At 36.8% G+C, this 19,627-nt stretch overlaps 1 protein-coding gene across 1 annotated transcript in view; it reads right to left on the reverse strand.

Moving 5' to 3' along the window:
• The window catches only part of LOC125233801 (acetylcholine receptor subunit alpha-like 2), a 73,975-nt gene extending 61,168 nt beyond the window's left edge, over positions 1–12,807 (reverse strand). The window contains exon 1 of the mRNA XM_048139915.1: positions 12,473–12,807. Within this exon, the coding sequence (XP_047995872.1) occupies positions 12,473–12,664 (192 nt within the window). The 5' untranslated portion in view covers positions 12,665–12,807. The remainder of the gene's footprint in view (positions 1–12,472) is intronic.
• Positions 12,808–19,627: the final 6,820 nt, after the last annotated feature.

A 19,627-nucleotide genomic window follows, 5' to 3' on the forward strand; every position in this document is an offset into this window, starting at 1 on the left:
TCAAAATTTACTAAAATTAAACTCCATTAGCGTATATGACGCTTAAGATCATTGTACTTAGCTGTGATAGTAATTTCTAAAATTAATAAAATCGTTGACGCTCGATCACTCTATAATACTGCTTTTCCGTATAAGCGCGTCAGAGTCACCCGGAGTATCGTTCGCTGCAAAGCGTCATCGTTTGTAATCTTGGCTAGGCAAGGTACGTAGCCAAATGCACAAACACTTACGATAATATCGTTTTCGTAGCTATCTCTATCGCTCTTTCGTATTGGCGCTACAGAGCCAGCGCTAACTAGGCTTGTGCCGTTTCGTTCGTTGATAGGAGCGCTCCGATCTCGTTCAATCGCTCCCACGAACTAGTTTGCTCTTTTAGGTCTTTTGCTCATTTAGTTCAGCCAGACCAGTGATCACTGCGGTCGGAAAGATCAGAATGAATGGGACCGAATAGTGTCAAAATGATACGAATAGTCCACAGGTAGTAACATTTCGGGCCGAAAGGTTGTAAGTAACCGAAGTTCAATATGAAAACTTGACTTTTTTTGTTGCTCTGCTAAGTAGCTCTCACTCTCGGTCGGCGCAGTCACACACTCGTTCTCGATCCAAACCGCTCGCGCTCACCGATCCTATACTGAACTAAATGAGCAAAGACCGATTCTCAGAGCACGAAAAGATTCAGTTCATTTCGGTCATTGATGGGATTTTATTCCTAACAGTGCATAGTTCGTGAACGACACAAGCCCAGCGCTAACGATTGTCATTTCGGCTAGACCGGCAGTTATCATAAATATGCCTTAATTTTTGCTCTCTCGTTCGCATAACCGTGTAACGAGCTAGTTGAGGGTAGCTAGAGGGGCTAGAGGGGGGGGGGGGATCCTAATTGAAATGGAATAGACGTTTACAGACCTCGGCGTAATTGCTATGCATTTGGCTACGTTTGAGGTTTTTCGAAGCTGAATAATTTGTGGTATGAGATTTTGTAATTATGAAAGTACTTTACATGCAAAATACGTAAGGACAGATTCGTGCTTTAGAAGATGCGCGCATAACACCAGAATGATCCTGAAAGTCGTATTTTCTTCTATTTTAATAGCAAAATAAATTGTGTCAAGGTAAAGCTGAGAGCCCAAAATAGTACGTTTATTAAGCTTATTACGTTTTTTAGTGTAGATGGCGTACTGAAGTTTCGATCGGACAAGGATTGAACCACTTTGAGCACTAGTGTGAGCAAAAAGCACCATCTGTACTGAAATACGACGTTTTCCAGTACATGTGACACCCCTTGAGTTGCAGGCATCCATAGGTTACGGTGACCACTTTCCATCAGGCGGGCCGTATACCTGTTTGCCGCCGACGTGGTATAAAAAAAATATGGCCATCCGAAGTTTCAACCTGACATAATAATGAACCACTTCTCGCACTAGTGCGTAAAAAAAACACCATCTGTACTTACTGAAAAAATGTTCTCACAGTATGGACTCATTTTTTTTTCTAAATAACCTAACCACAAAATTAAAATTTTGAAAAAACCCCCGACCGCGACCTAGTGGACCGATTTTCATGAAATATAGCTAAGAACACTCCCGACTAACACAGCTTTCAAATAAAAAAAACTAAATCGAAATCGGTTCATCCGTTCGGGAGCTACGATGCCACAGACAGACACACACACAGACAAACAGACAGACAGACAGACAGACAGACAGACAGACAGACAGACACGTCAAACTTATAACACCCCTTCGTTTTTACGTCGGGGGTTAAAAAAATGTCTCTGTAGAAAGTCGCGTAAATCCAAATTCTGATTTGCCCTGATTATGCTGTATTTCAACCCTCGATTAAATCTAAGAGCCTATACCTAAAACACAAACACTAAAACCGAACGCCCCACTTACATGGCAGATCTACCTCAAATTCCATTAAATCCATTTAATTGAAGCAAGTTACAACATAGCCCGTGATCCCAGCGAACTTGCGTCTTTTGATTAGTTTCACTAAATTGGCACACACTCGAGCGTATTGGCAAGACTGGGAAATTATCCGGGCGCCTGATTCCAATATATGAACTTGTAACAGTTCTGAACTAATACTACATGCAGTGTTTTAAACACAGAACTTTATTTAGATAGAAGAAACAAGTTCATCTATTTGTATAGGGGCCGAGCGTGTCAAATTTTGTACTGAAGTTGTTTCTTGCCTGTAATTTTAAATATGTCTCAGGCTCTTGATTGTTCATAATTTTTGTGTTGTTGCAATTAGATATTTCAACCCCAATATGTGATATATTGTTGGATAGGTATTTAAAAATTATTAAGGGTTTACTAAAATTGTTTTTAGATAATATTCATATTTTCGGAAATAATCGCTCCTAAAGGAAAAAAAAGTGCGTCCCCCCCCCCTCTAACTTTTGAACCATATGTTTAAAAAATATGAAAAAAATCACAAAAGTAGAACTTTATAAAGACTTTCTAGGAAAATTGTTTTGAACTTGATAAGTTCAGTAGTTTTTGAGAAAAATACGGAAAACTACGGAACCCTACATTGAGCGTGGCGCGACACGCTCTTGGCCGGTTTTTTATGTTTTAATTGACTTCAACTTACAAAAATTGACGCCCGAAAGCTGCAAGCTGCGATTAAAGACGGACAACTCAGTGGATTTCACTGAGTTCATTTGACACGCTAAGTAGATACGTTTGCTTGATCTATGGTATATATGACATCTGTGGTTTTAAAGGAACGTAATCTTACATAGTTATTTAACTTAACCATGCCCTTAATTAAATTAAAAAAAAAAATTGGGGACACCTTACACAGATCAACTTAGCCCCAAATTAAGCAAAGTTTGTACTATGGGTGCTAAGCGACGATAAACATACTTAAATAGATAAATACATACTTATATACATAGAAAACATCCATGACTCAGCAACAAATATCTTTGCTCATCACATAAATAAATGCCTTTACCGGGATTCGAACCCAGGACCGCGGCTCAGCAGGCAGGGTCACTACCGTCTGAGCCAGACCGGTCGTCAAAATAAATAATAATAAAACAAATAATTTATAAATTTTCTAACAAGAATTTGATTGCCAGCAATGTACAGCACACACACTTGTCAAGTGAGGGCAATGACAGCTCATAAGTACGATCGATGTGAGTAATGACAATTAAGAAGTGCACGCGTTACATTGAATGTTGGGATTTCGGAAAATTATTTTTTCAGTTAATTTAAATAACTGTGATTTGCTGATATGCGCAAACGATTGCTAAATGTCTGTATTATTATTGGTTTTAATAAGGGTCCGGGTGGAGGTAACATACTGTATAGTATATGTATCTTTTGATATTGAAATAAATCTAAACAAAATATTGATCTGGAGCTGGGGATGGAGCTAGAGTGAGGCAACGAGGGTCGCTGAAGATAGGAAGACGTGGCGCGAGCTTGTGGAGGCCCTTTGCACCTCCTGGGGTGCCTTAGGTCTACAACAACAAACAAAATATACCCTCAAAGATGCACTAGTATAGGTGAAAAACTTAAGAAAGTCACCTGTTGTATGTGTGAGTGACGTGTTTGAATAGAGAACACATATATTATTTAAAATTAGTAACACAAACAAAACAACCGCCTATTCGAATACGTCACTCACACATACAACAGGTGACTTTCTTAAGTTTTTCACCTGATACACTAGGTTGAAGGTAAATGAAAAGATTATACGACCAAATAAGGAGGTTAGCAGGTCGTTCAGTGGCAAATCCGCTTGGTGTTTAATTTGGTGCTATGCTAGTTCGGTCAAAGTTAGTATACTTCTTGTACTGAGACTGACTGAAATGGCATAACACGTTCGTGATTTTCCGTGAGAATACGAAGGAAAAACATTTCGCACTTCAGGTACTCCGCGAAAAGAAAGAAGAAAGAAGATACTTAACTTAACTTAAAAAGACAGTAGAGAATGTAATTACAAAATACGTTACCCTTGAAATTACAATTTTACGACAAATTATGTTTTGTTTCATGAATATTATTCACGTTTCATCAAAATTTTATGGCATTTCGCTTCTTCCCATATTGGTAAATATTATATTGCTTGTGTAATAACTTAGATTTACAACCATTTTGCTTGCTAGAATAACACCGAAAATTACTTCATACCGACCCAAATGTGGGATTATCATTGTACAAATAAGTTTACATTAAGATCAATTCTTCGATTCTTATTTTACCAGACACATACACATACAATACACATACAATCACGCCTGTATCCCATAAAGGGGTCAGAGCACATGAACTACTCAAGTTTCAGTGCCACTCTTGGCAAAAAGGGGTTGAAAGGAAACGAAAATTGTGACATTGCAGTGACAGGTTGCCGGCCTCTCGCCTACGCCACAATTTAACCCGTATCCCACAGTCGACTTCTACGACACCCACGACGACGACGATTTTACCAGACATCGTAGTTTTTCCCGAAGTTTTGGTGCAGCATTGTCGCTTTAGGGTGAAGTCACATCTATCAGCATCGGGCCGCATTTTGCGTATGAGAAATCGCTCGTCAGCCGTCCGAATCGATGCGTTCCTTCATACTGACGAGCGATTTCTCATACATTAAATGCGGCTCAATGCTGATAATTTACGTTACAGGAAAGAAGAAAGAAAAATTGGAACTGAATATTTTGACATTGGTCTACAGGTACACTGTTGAAAACATTATTATTGAGAAATTAATCATTTATTTATTTATTTTTATTTCAAATACGTTACAAAACACTGAGTACTCGTAACTAAAATACATAAAAGCATAACAAATAAACACATTAAAGTGAGAAAAAATCAACACATCACAAATTATCTAGATTTAGGTGACAACGTAACGGCGAGGCTTCGTTGCGTCGTCTGTCCATCATTTTTATTCACACTAGTAATTGCAGTAACAAATTGGTTGAAGGTCATATTAAATAAGTCAGACTCCTGATATTTGTCGTTATATATTCTACGTGCTCCAATTAGTAATCTGTCTTTAGCATATACTGTACGAGACATAGGCAAAGCAAAAAGATTTAAGGAGCGAATTCGGAAGACGGGGCACCGAAATGAGTAGATTTGACGAATCAATGTGAGTAATGTGACCAACGTGTGCGTATTAGCTTATATAAGAAGGTTTGATCTTTAATTTCTCTTCGCTTTTCGCTTTTTGTGTTAGTCGGGAGTGTTTTTAGCCATGTTTCATGAAAATCGGTCTACTACATAATTATGTCGCGGTCGGGGGTTTTTTTTTTAAATTTAATTTCGTGGTTAGGTTATTACGTAATGATTTTACATTCCTTACATACATACATACATATTACATATAATCACGCCTGTATCCCATAAAAATCCTTTACAAGTTAAAAATTGTAGTTTACAAGGCCTTCCCAATCCACCAACCATAAAGTGAAGACAGTAAACAGTTGCCATGTGAAATTCCCGTAGCAAAGGCTCTTTGTGACATAGTCGGCATTCCGGGGCGCTCGCGGAGGCGCGCGAGGCATGTGCTGCAAGTTCTAGCTAATTTAAATGAGTATTTTGGGGGTAAGCGGTTTTTAACAGGGCGGGGCCTCAGAGGATATAATACTAAAGAGAGGGCAAGCCGTTGGCGAAGTCAGTTCTGCTCAGAATCAAGACTAATTTCTACCTCAATAGAAAAAAGTTTCCCAGAATATCGATACATTTTTGTTACTTTCTTCTTTTGTTACCTCATGCAAATTATATAAAATAAATAAATAAATATTATAGGACAATCTTACACAGACTGACAGTCCCACGGTAAGCTCAAGAAGGCTTGTGTTGCAGGTACCCAGACAACGATATACATAATATACATGACTCAGGAACAAATATCTGTGCTCAACACACAAATAAATGCCCTTACCGGGATTCGAACTTGGGACCGGAACTATATAGAAAATGGTATCACGATAAGAAAAAAAAAATGGGAGACTTTTTTTACCCATTCATCCTCCTTGCGTTATCCCGGCATTTTGCCACGGCTCATGGGAGCCTGGGGTCGGCTTTGACAACTAATCGCGAGATTTGGCGTAGGCTGAAAGCGACTGCCATCTGACCTTCCAACCCGATGTGTAACTAGGTCTTATTAGGATTCGTCCGGTTTCCTCACGAAGTTTTCCTTCACCAACAAGCGACTGGCGAATAAATAAATAAATAAATAAATAAATATTACAGGACATTCTTACACAGATTGACTGAGGCCCACGGTAAGCTCAAGAAGGCTTGTGTTGTGGGTACTCAGACAACGATATATATAATATACAAATACTTATATACATAGAATATAGCGACATTTCGCACATACTCGTAAGTTCCGAAAAACTCATTGGTACGAGCCGGGGTTCGAACCCGCGACCTCCAGATTGAAAGTCGCACGCACTTACCGCTAAGCCACCAGCGTAAAATTATACCTTTTTTAGGGTTCCGTAGTCAACTAGGAACCCTTATAGTTTCGCCATGTCTGTCTGTCCTTCCGTCCGTCCGTCCGTCCGTCCGTCCGTCCGTCCGTCCGTCCGTCCGTCCGTCCGTCCGTCCGTCCGTCCGTCCGTCCGTCCGTCCGTCCGCGGATAATCTCAGTAACCGTTAGCACTAGAAAGCTGAAATTTGGTACCAATATGTATATCAATCAAGCCGACAAAGTGCAAAAATAAAAAATGGAAAAAATGTTTTATTAGGGTACCCCCCCCCCTACATGCAAAGTGTGGGCTGATATTTTTTTTCATTCAAACCCCAACGTGTGATATATTGTTGGATAGGTATTTAAAAATGAATAAGGGTTTACTAAGATCGTTTTTTGATAATATTAATATTTTCGGAAATAATCGCTTCTAAAGGAAAAAAAAGTGCGTCCCCCCCCTCTAACTTTTGAACCATATGTTTAAAAAATATGAAAAAAATCACAAAAGTAGAACTTTATAAAGACTTTCTAGGAAAATTGTTTTGAACTTGATAGGTTCAGTAGTTTTTGAGAAAAATACAGAAAACTACGGAACCCTACACTGAGCGTGGCCCGACACGCTCTTGGCCGGTTTTTACCTATTAGCATTGATAAAAAACTAGTGATTCTGAGTATAAATAACATAAAAATCATAAAGAGTATCAAATGAAATAAGTTTTTTGCAAAAAATTAATTTTTGGCACAAGCTTTTATCGCCGACTGTAGCTTTTTTTCAACAGTCATCTTACTGCTCTCCGAGACGTTTCTAAAAACGGGGATACGACATTTAGAGTTCCTATGACCACCTTTCTGCTCCATCATCAGATCAGCTCCATGATACCATAATATTGCATTGTCACTTGATTTACATATGTGTGCAAAATTTCTGCTCAATCGGAAACCGGGAAATGGGTCAAGTTTAGCTTCTACGTTTTGACGCAAACTAACATACTAACAAGGCAAGTTGAATAAAAGTTTGTAAAAAAGACACGCTGTAACAAGATTTCAATGGCTCCTGGACTATCTTACGCTCATAATGCATGAGTATTTTTTATTCATAATGAAGAGGGATCCATTCTCCACTATAATGAAGTTTATAATTGAAAATAAACAATGCCCCGGGCGAAGGAAAATTGCAATTTTACATTCTAACGACACTGTCTACAATCTGGTTTATATGTGGCGGTATATCAGAGAAGGATTCTTATACATACCAAAGACATATGTAACTCCGCAATTCACGGATAAAGTCTAAGAAAAAAAAAGGTACGGTGGCCTAGATGGCGTTACACCTTTGGGGGACGCTCGGCTAGATAGCGCTATTATTAATATTTGACATTTTAACACATATCAAGATAAGAATATGCGCTAAATTGTCAAAACTGAGGTTCAAAAGTTTTAAGCCTGTGTCGAGTGATGGCAGTCTATGTACTGTAAGTAAGTAAGTAAGTTTATTTGCGAAGAATAAGTAGGTACATTAGTGTCTTAGTTGGTAGGTGACATACTCACTGTGATTACTCATTTTACTTTGAAAGTGACTCTCTATAATACTCGATCCTCTTTATACATACTTGAGTATGTATTTCAAAAGTGTAAGGCAGAACACAAGAAACTGCTTCAGTTAGTTACACTATTGGAATTTTTTTAAACACAATTTTTAAGGACACACACGGGTCGAACGCGATAAAATAACATTAAATGTTATCTTTTACCCAACGTTTCCGCCAGGTTGCAATAGCCGTGATCGCGGAAGACTGAGGTCCCAGCAGCGAAATGTCAATGGAGATGTAAACAACACCAAACTACCCTATATTTGTTCGGGGTAGACAAATACAATTGATTTTTTGTGGCGCATCTATGTGTGGTGTAGCGTATGCGCGTTCTTAGACGGTTGCATTTTAATAATAGGATGGTATACTTATATTTAATCTATGGCTCAATAAAGAGACAAAAATTATCTTGTGTCATTCTCCATCCCTTCGACTATGACTAAAAAATCACGTAAACTCGTCGCTCTGTTTTGCTGTGAAAGACGGACAAACAAACAGACACACACACATATATATATAATAAATAATATAATATAAAATAATATATAATGTGTAATATAATAAATAATATAATATAATGTATGGTATGGATTAATTTAACTGAAACCAAACAACGGCAGCGAAAGTCATGCGCACAACACGCTCGCATTTCATTAATAACCGAAATTAATCGTGCCTCAAACACAGCCGCGGCTCGACACAGGTTAATGGTGGATATGACAAATTGGCTCCGAGGATCAAAATAGCGGGTAATTGGCATACGAGTGACAATTGATGGTGCATGCGGATAGTAAGCAACCATAGCTATGTCTACAACGGGGAATATCTTATTTAAACTAGCATCGACTATGGGATATGGGTTAAACTGTGGCGTAGGCGAGAGGCTGGCAACCTGTCACTGCAATGTCACAGTTTCGTTTTCTTTCAACCCCTTATTTGCCAAAAGTGGCACTGAAGCTTTAGTAGTTTCATGTGTTCTGCCTACCCCTTTATGGGATACAGGCGTGATTGTATGTATGTATGTATGTAAACTAGCATCTGCCCACGGCTTCGCTCGCGTTAAATTCGAAAATTGCGGAATGCTCCATACTTACAAATGTCCACCCCCCCATTTTAGGAAGATTGGAGGGTTAGAAAGTAGCCTTATGTCACTCTCCATCCCTTCAACTATCTTCACTTAAAAATCACGTCAATTCGTCGCTCCATTTTGCCGTGAAAGACGGACAAACAACCAGACGCACACTTTCTCATTTATAATCTCACACGCCGCAATATAGACAGTTTCAAACGGTCAAATAATCCTTGTAGAATAACCCGTCAGACCGGGCGCCTACTGCCAGTGCAGCGGCGACTGGCAATGCTCGATTAAGTCACCGCGCGTTATCGGCCCTGCATTCTAAGTATGAACGTCTACCCGCTAGTCTCAGAAATGAAACCTCCAATTGTATTTTTGAACGCCGACTCAAAATAATACTGCTAGAAAAATTTCTGTATTCCGTAAAATACACCGACATGAACCGCAAATAAAATGTGCAATGTAATTAATAATTGATATTTATTTTTACTGCTTTTACTAAAACATTTTTAATTGTGACATTATATTACCTAGGATGCCCTAGCAATATATACATTTTTGACCGCTTTACATATTTAGTGATAATTATTTTTAATTTTTTGACATTGTTTACATTTTGAAATAAGTAGGTTAATATAACATAGTATTCATTATTTTATAACTATTATTTTACTGTATTTGACGTTTTCTAGCTTTTACATTTTTGGTTGATTATTGTTGTACATATTTTGATTTTCTTTGATTGTTGTGTGTTTAGTTAAGTAGTTATTTTACAAATATTTAATGAATTTTGATTATGTTTTACAATCTGACGATCTTTTTGTGAATTCATGTTATTTGGAGACATGTTTAATTGTTAAATACCATGTTATTTTCAAGAAGAAATAAATAAATCTATCCATCTATCTATCTGATGATAATATTAAGTATGGATGTATTTAATAAAATTAAACATATACCCTAAAAACAACTTGCAATAGGTAATATCTTATAGAAGCTTCCAATAAATTGCCACAAAGTGTTGGAACAATGTTGGAACCACCACCAATCAAAAATAGTAAGTCCATAACTTTTCTGTTTGTGTTTTCAATCCAGTAATATTATAAATGAGAAAGTGTGTGTGTCTGTTTGTTTGTCCGCCTTTCACGGCAAAAAGGAGCGACGAATTGACGTGATTTTTTAAGTGGAGATAGTTGGAGGGATGAAGAGTGACATAGGCTACTTTTTGTCTCTTTCTGACGCGAGCGAAGCCGCGGGCAAAAGCTAGTATTAAAGAAAATAAAGAAATTTCAATGTGGGTGAACGGTCAAGTTTGTTCCTTTTGCTTGACACTCATACAAACATGAAACATGCAGTAAAATAAGTTGGTTTAAATATTGACAAAAAAATTGGGTTCTCCGCCTAAACGTTAGCCGGCACAAAACTTAGACGAAATGGAAAAAATCAGCTATAATCACGTCACTTCTATTGCTTAAAATGGTGCTTAAATCAGTTTAAGTGTTACAAGTAAATCAGGATTCAGGACTTTCGTTGGCTCCACGTTTTAATTTATTTAACGCCCTAAGGACCAATCCTGGCAAAAGTAATCTTACCTATCACTAAAAGTCATATTTCATCGGCTGTAACTGCGACCTACAGTTGGCTCATTGTCATCATCATAGCCATGGTTTGCCCATTTCATAGGCTTCGATTTAAGTACAGTTTAGTTCATAAATATCTGTACATTTATTTCACAGTGCAACGAGTTAAGGTGAAGAAATGTTCACATATTTACGAACTCGACTGTACACCACTTATCCCGTCTTAAGACAATCTCGTTTACAAGTAACCCTCCCGATCTTTCAGATATTTATAGGTATCGGATTTACGATTAGCTATAATAGGTACCTTTAATTGCGTAGGAGTCACATAATCTGCTATTATAGTACTAGCATTTGAACCACGCCTATCTCTGTCCCCATCTAAGACCCTCAACTATTTAAACTCGAAATCCCGCGGAATTGTGTCAAACCCTTTGGTAAGCTTTTTGAAATATTATAAGGAGCTCTTTAGAGGTTCATTTAAGTTTCTGGGCTCAAGCGAAGAGTCCTGGGATCCGATGTTATACGTACCTGTAAGGTAAATCTTATTATTTGCTCTCAGGGTCTTAAATGCTGAGATATGGAAATACTTTTTGAGGTAAAAGTCAGACATGGGCGAAACCTTAAAAAGGGCTAAAGCTGGACTGATTAGTTTAAGACGACCGATCTGGCCTAGTGGTTAGTGACCCTGCCTGCTAAGCCGCAGCCCCGGGTTCGAATCCCGGTAAGGACATTTATTTGTGTGATGAGCACAGATAAATGTTCCTGAGTCATGGATATTTTCTATGTATATAAGTATTTGTATATTATATATATCGTTGCCTGAGTACCCACAACACAAGCCTTCTTGAGCTTACCGTGGGACTCAGTCAATCTGTGTAAGATCGTCCTATAATATTTATAGGATCGTCCTATAATATTAATTTGAAAGTATTATTTAAAATTTCCTAATTTAGTTCTGGAAAGGTTGCACATTAAAAAACCTAAAGAAGCAGACATTTGGAACTATCGGATCATTTTATGAGCTGTCAATGTTGTCAATGGTAATTATTTATTTTTACATATTAGTCACGTTATTTTTTGTATAAACGTATAGAATTTTATGATACGAGCATTTTTTTTGTTACTTTATTATTGATACTCTAATTTGTGCTGTATTTTTGGTGGCATTCGACTGTGATTACCTACTGCAATGGATCAGCCGGAGGCCCATGTGGCTTGCAAAAACACCGTCACGTAGTCCTCTGAATGTTAGTTTCTCGAATAAATAAATCATCACTCCAATTTTGCTTAGCAAATAATCAAATTATGCGGTTGATGTACCTACGGGTGAAATTAAAAAAAAATCTAAAAATAACTAATATTGACCTGTTGTTCTCGTTCTGGTTAAAAATTTTAACATCTAATATTTGTCCTAAGAAGATAGGTTGACGACGACTGCTTCTTTGTTTACCAAATTTCTAATTCTAAAAAAACGGGGTATAATACATATGATATCATTAGACTTATATTGACCGGGATATAGACCGTGATTACCTTTTTGATTTTTGTCGAGCTCCCGATAATCACGGTCAAAAAGGTAATCACGGTCTATATCCCGGTCAATATAAGTCTAATGAAAATAACCGTGAATCATTCAAAACTCATATGATATCATTAAAAAAAATAAGTATACCGGGGTTACCATGTTATTTTTTTGTAAAAAAAAACAAAGTAACGTATTTGTTTAAATTTTCACGTGCTTTAATCACATTTTATACAAAACATAATTCATCTAAACTTACCAAGTCAATCAGTTGAGACAGCCGCAGCCCCAGTTTCACCAGCACAGTGTTATTGTTCTTATCAACAGGTCGGATCAGTCTGTTATAATTACTCAACAAATCATCGTACAATCTCTTAGCGTCCGGATTTGCATACACTATAAAAATGAAGGAAAACAACACGAAAACTGTACTCAATCGCGTTGAAAACATTTTCACTAGCTTTTAGGTTATGTTTCAAAATCAATAGCAAAAACAAAACGCTATTCCATTTTCAAATTCATACGTATTTCAAGCGTAATATAAAGTATTCTTTTGAAGTCTGCAAGCGGCTCAAAAAAGAGGTTTTTATTTTATTTGACAGCTAAAACCGAGAGCGCTCACTCTGTGGCGCCATTGCGACCAAAACGTCTAGTCGCTACTGCGCAGTCTCGCGTTCTGTTTATTACTTTGACCAATGAAAAAGTCCAGTTGTGCCTACATTCGACAAGTGACTATAAAATCTCATGTTTACTTTCTGTATCAAACTTAGATTACCTATCATTTACATATCTCGTTTCATATTTTTTAAACTTTTTTTTTTATAAGCGTAGCTGCCAGTTACATTCAGCCAGAAAGTTCATGTTTTCGTCTCGGTATACATTATTTACGTTTGGTAAGCGATCGATGTGTTGTACGCACGCGCGTAGGCCATTCATGTCTGTCGCCGCATCTCAATAATAGATGGCGCTGTCGGCAATTAATTTCGGTTGTTATATTCACGAAGGGCGACGGGGCTTATCTCCCGGCACTTAACGGGTTGAAACTTATCTTGTACTTCCTTATAGCGATGCTATTGTACGTATTTGCATTTATATATGTGACGTTACAGGCTAATGATGATGATTTGTATGATAAGTGTAGGCTGTAATAGCAAGTTAGAGACGGTTTTGATGATCCACACGATTTGGATCAAATAAAATAATGAGTTACAAATGAAAGTTATTTTAATCAAAATGAGATTTAGGCGAACGCCCAAATAGTAAAAATAAGGAATTCAGGCAAGGAAAAGACCTAAAGGGAAAAATTAAATATTTTAAAAAACTAGTTGTTTACCTCTAATATTGTAATTCCTATGTACATTTCTGAGGTTGTGCAATAAACTATTTTTTTATTGTATTTTATAAATAAATTACTCAACATTTACATCAGAATTGATCGTACGTATAAAGAAAGCTTTTTTGTATTGACGTGAACATGAAGTTACACGAAAACTTTAACAATCACATTCATAAGGCAAGAACTTCGCAAGATTTAGGCATCCTCAGATTTCATAAAATTTATACGAGTCCTAAGTGTCCTAACTATATAAAAAGTGTAAAACTTTAGACGTTGTCACAGACCACTTAAATTACTAGATGGAGCATTTAAGCCAACTCAAAGCCTACACACATTATTGTGGTCTCCCGTAGCAGTTTAGTAAGAGAACGCAACCGATCCAATTGTGTCATATACAACCAGTGTGCGCAGCCGAATGGTTTGGTAGCGTTTCGCGTCGCAGAAATGCCATTCGGCTACGGGGCCAGACTTAGTAGTATAATTTAGGAATATTATTTTATAAAAAAAAAATTTAGAGTAGAACCTATTTTACTATGTAATGTGTGTGGCCTATTTTACTATGTAATGTTTTAAGATGATACTCAAAATTGTGCTGCTCAAATCGTGGTATTTCACCAGGAAAACTGTACCTACATTAGTGGTGACGCGCTCTTTGTAAACTCATTAGTCAAAAATCTCTAAAAGTCAAATTAACTTAAAACCAAACCTTCACTTTCTCAAAATGCCTAAAATTCACTATCTATGAAAATTGTATTTTTGCAGTTTTTCATAAATACTTAGTTAGCATTATTTAACTAAATGAATACTAAAGTTAATAATAAAACAGTGCAAGGAATATAATGCACACTCTTAGGTAAAATTTTAGGTATTCTGATAAAGTGTCATTTTGAATGTTGGTTATTATGAAACTAATACATTTCGATGCCAATGTTATTTTGATGTACTGAAAATTGGTATTTTTGTAATTATAGACATTTTACTACTAATCCGTTTTAACATTGCGACATTCTAAGAACATGGTAATTATAAAATTTGGTTGCAACGAACCGTAGTGTAATCCTCAAGCCATACACTTGCGGCACACCTCGGACACTGGCGATCAAATATATGAAAGACGTGCGTTCCTAGCACACAGTCTAAGCTTGTATAGATGAACGCGTACTTATGCTTGTATGAGTGAAATATGACAGGTCGACTGTTCGCGTTTTTGACAGGCGATAACTGTGAGGTAACCGAGAGGGGGTGGGCGGCACTTTCAGCGGGGAGCGGGAGTGGCCATACTGTACGATAGTACTCTTTATTATACCGTGCTTGCGGTGTCTATGTCGTAGGGCGTCGTGCAACTAAATCGAAGGGCCAAAAAGGTTGAGCAGTAATGCGTTCATAAAAGAGGGCCGGCAAGAGTGAAAAACTTTTCCCATCGTTCAAATTTGGAATGCCGAGTTCCTTTGTTTTAAGCTTTTGGATTTAACGGACAACTGTTTAACGGCGTTTGGTAGTTCAAGAAAGTGGATGTTCGAAATTTAATTTTATTGTTAACAAATTTTGTGTTGGAAATGTTTTGGAAGGCTTGTAGATAGGATAACCCAGCAGTTCTCAAAAAGTTTGTACAAAAATTAAGGAAAAAGGTTAGTCGAATCAGCTTTGTAAACCAGTACTTTGGAAATATAATTATTATTACATCTACTTCATATTGAAGTTTTAATCAAGTCATCGGCTCCTGAATCCTGATCCTGCATGGCGGCTACAGCCCCTTTATTAGTTATTTGCTAGATAAATACAAAGAGTAGGAAAAACAGTCGCAATTACTGAATACAAATTAAAATATATATGATCAGAATGAGTATTTAACATTCACACTAGTCTAGAATTACCTAATAATTTTGCGTCCGTGGCCAACAAATGGTCTCGCCGGAAGATCAGCGCTGACTGTATGGTTAGCATTATGCTGAGGCGGGACCATTTCGTGGTAAACGATAATTTTATATTATGTTATAATAATTAAATGTGTTAGTTTCTATTTTAATACCCATTTGTAATGTTTACCATGAATAAACGATTTCTATTCTATTATATTCTATAATTTGTTGAATACAACTCATAACATACATACAATATTTTTACAATAGCCATAGGGGCATTTTCAAAAATTGGAACCGACAATTAGTAAAACGATTTTTTTTTTCATTTTTGCACCGCCTATTACAACTTTTCTGTTTTGCCTTATGGTTGACTGGTAGAGAATGCCTTATGGCATTAAGTTCGCCTATTGTACGTTATATTTCTTTATAACTAAATAAATAAATAAAATTAACTCGAAGTCAGTTTGTGACAACAATTAATCATGAAATTTCAATAAAAATAATAATTGCTTTTTTTTTTCCTTAACACTTTCGCTACCAAGAACCCGACTGTCGGGCACACCGCTCGTAGAAGCGTAGCCGATTACATGGGTTTCCCCGTATGTAGCGAAAATGTCGTAGCGCCGCGTAGAGCCCGGTTTCGAAAGTGTTAATTGTATGAACTATAAGCAATAATCTACATTTATAACATGAAAAAAGTAAAAACCAACGTTTTCATGTTATAAATGTAACTTTATTCTTAATTGTCGTCACAAAACTGACATCGAGTTAATTTTTGTTAACAACTGTCACTAATTTTGGGGCCCAATCTCTGAAAATGCCAATGAGTGAGTAAAATTGACTAATGGAGAGAATCTTTCAGGAAAATTCAGGAGGATATTTAAAAAGGATTAAATACACAAACTTTAAATAAAAATATAATCTTTTTAGTCTACATAATTTTGAGGCGTCACTGTTCTCAAGTTCGCTTCCCAGTGCAAAGGTTAATGCATAATTCAGTGTTTTGTGCTGCCAGGCACGTTTATTTTTACTATTATAAGTGCTGTAGCTTCCTTTACTATTCAGGTAGCTGTTGCAAACTACGAGAACGCTTTAGAAAGTGTAACAATCGCTGGGTTTTGTAAGCACAGATTTTACTGAGAACTTAGCGACTTTGTAAGAATTGGGATTAAGAAAAACCGGTCAAGGAGAATTGAGTTCGTGATCGAAAAAACGTTATAATTTTGGCCGTTTAGTAAATAACGCGAACGATAACCAAAAGTAAACGAAAATTAGATTGGTCAGGTTTATTAGAAAACACAATTTATCTATAGCCGCCTAATTAATTTGAGCATAATAAATATATTGTATATTTATTCTTCTTATTATACATGAGAAAGTTTTATCTACTCTTTGCCGTTCTAGACAGTGGCGGTATCGTACAGTATGGCCACATTGGCCAACCCCTGCTTCCCACTGAAAGTGCCGATCACCCGCTCTCGGCTACCTCACAGTTACTGCCTGTCAAGAACGCGACCAGTCGACCTGTCTTACCTCACTCATATAAGCATGGTAAGCGTTCGCTTACACGAGCTTAGACTGTGTGCGTAGGAAAGTGCTTCTTTCATATATTTGATCGCCATTGTCCGAGGTGTGGTGGCGGTGAATTTAATACCAGTGCAATCTATAATAGTCTGCCTATTAATAATAAAATAAAATAAAAATAAAATAAAAATAGTTTAATTGCCAAAAAGTGTTACAAAAGCTTTTTACCTTCGACCACCACACTAGGCTAGGCCTGTCTCGTGGAGTCAGTATTGGTTTGTATAAATTGGCAGCCCCATCTGTGCGTTTTTAGGGTACCGTACCAAAAAGGTACAAAAGGAACTCTTATGGTGCGACTCTGTCCGTCTGTCTGTCCGTCTGTCACATTACTAAATATTTTTAACATAGCTAAAACTCGTGATTTAAAATTTAATGTCTGTTAGGTGTATGCCTATTATTGTAAACACAGATCAATACAACAAGATGGCCCTTACAGGGCGACTCGCGGTCACCAAGCATACGACAAATCAGGTTTATAAAAGTTTGAACGCGTGCGACACCGATCAGTAGCGCCCAAGTATACGACCCGCTAACAGTGTCCGTGTCCGCTCGGGAAAAAATCTTAAATAATCAATTTTGGTTGCAAACAATGGTCTCTTACAGCATAAAGTGGTGTGGCAAGTCTTCTAACACTTCTACATGTAAAAAAGATGGAACAACATTCCACAGTTAAGTCAAATTAATTATTTTGTTGAATATTGTTTATTGTCCGCGGAGTTCATTTATACTGGTCAATATGGTTGTGCTGAGCGGCGCCGAGGCGCGTCCATCCCTCTTTACCGAGTTAACAGTGTAATATGCTATCCCTTTCACGTAAACGACTAGGCATGGGGCCATGTTAGTTTATGTCTGTTGCGGGAACTTCGTACTGCCGTTCGTACCATGTGCTACCATTTTATGAAATATAAAAGAAAGCAGATTTGTAATAGTGAATAATTATCTAGAATCTGTAGAGTCTGTAGTGGTATTTAGTTCATTGATTAGTTTAGAATATTTAGTTGGTTATTTAACTTAGTAAACGTAAGTAAAAATGCACAGTTTAGTTATTAGTTACTAGAATGATTTTTATTGAGATGCTATCACAATTATCATCCTCCTTGCGTTATCCCGGCATCGGCATTTGCCACGGCTCATGGGAGCCTGGGGTCCGCTTTGGAAACTACTACCAAAATTTGGCGTAGGCACTAGTTTTATGAAAGCGACTGCCATCTGACCTTCCAACCCGAAGGGTAACTAGGCCTTATTATAATTTAATTATAATATTATAATTTGTTGCAAAACAAATTCACCACAGTACTGGTACCGGTACCATTGTCTATAATAGACATGTCCCATTCCCATCCCTACTGCTAATCATAAAGGCGCGCCATTATTTGAAACGACCAATGGCAGCACCGTGCGCGCCCGCCTCACCCCGCAAGGATTGGTGATTTGCGTCTCGAACAATATCGCTTGCATTTGGCTTCTAGTGGGGTGTTCTGTGATTGTAAATGTATATAAGGTCCTAATTTATTAGATGCAGATATTTTTACAGCTGATAGTACTCGGTCTCTGGAGTATATTAAACCGTGAAACATTATAGCTTTTACGATGTTTTTTTGGAGAAAACGGAAAAACAAATTTGCTACGTAAAAACACCCTGTTTATGTGATTATTAAATGAAAACTCATTGAACAGATTCTAGTACCTCTTTTACGTACCACTTAACTGTAACTGGCCACTTCAAGACATGTGCAGTTTTCCCGCCGAACCTTTACGACATTTACAACAAACAATTGTTGACATGACAGACAGTGTTATTGTGACATGTGATAATGCACATGATGATTTTTTTTAGATGAAATTATAATTATTTTTTTTTGTTAGGAAAATGAAATCAAAAAAAAGTTACATGAAAAGATTTCTGAATTTATATTTAAAGTTAATTATTTTAATGTATAGTATCATGTGTTAAAATATCTGCAACTAATAAATTAGGACCTTATATAATTATTAGGGTGGAGCGAAAAAACACTTTTCTGGAATTAGCAAACCTAATAGTTATCAATCAATGCCCCTTAGTCTATGAAGCCTTTGTGCAAATTTTCAGCTTTTTAAATCAACATCTTCTGCCTCCGCATTAGGGTTGAAATTTTGAAAATCTCATACAAACCTAAAAATTCAACTTTCAGATAAAAAAAAAATTTCGCCAGTATTATGTTTAGTATATGTTATTGATACATATCATTATGAAAAACTACAAAAAGTTGCGAAAATAGCGTCAAGAATCGCCAGTTTGTTTAGTTTCAGTACATTCGCCAAAATAGCCGCTAAAATACTGAAAATTGGCGATTTTTAACGCTATTTTCGTAATTTTTGGTAGTTTCTTGTAATAATATGTATCAATAATGTATACTGAACATAATACTGCCGAAAAACATTTTTTATCTAAAAGTTAAATTTTCAGGTTTGTATGAGATTTTCAAAATTTCAAACCTAATGCGGAGGCAGAAGATGTTGATTTAAAAAGCTGTAAATTTGCACAAAGGCTTTATAGACTAAGGGGCATTGATTGATAACTATTAGGTTTGCTAATTCCAGAAAAGTGTTTTTTCGCTCCACCCTAATAATTATGTCTACTTGTTTTTCTTGT

Source organism: Leguminivora glycinivorella, chromosome 15, assembly GCF_023078275.1.
Source record: "Leguminivora glycinivorella isolate SPB_JAAS2020 chromosome 15, LegGlyc_1.1, whole genome shotgun sequence".
NCBI lineage: Eukaryota > Metazoa > Arthropoda > Insecta > Lepidoptera > Tortricidae > Leguminivora > Leguminivora glycinivorella.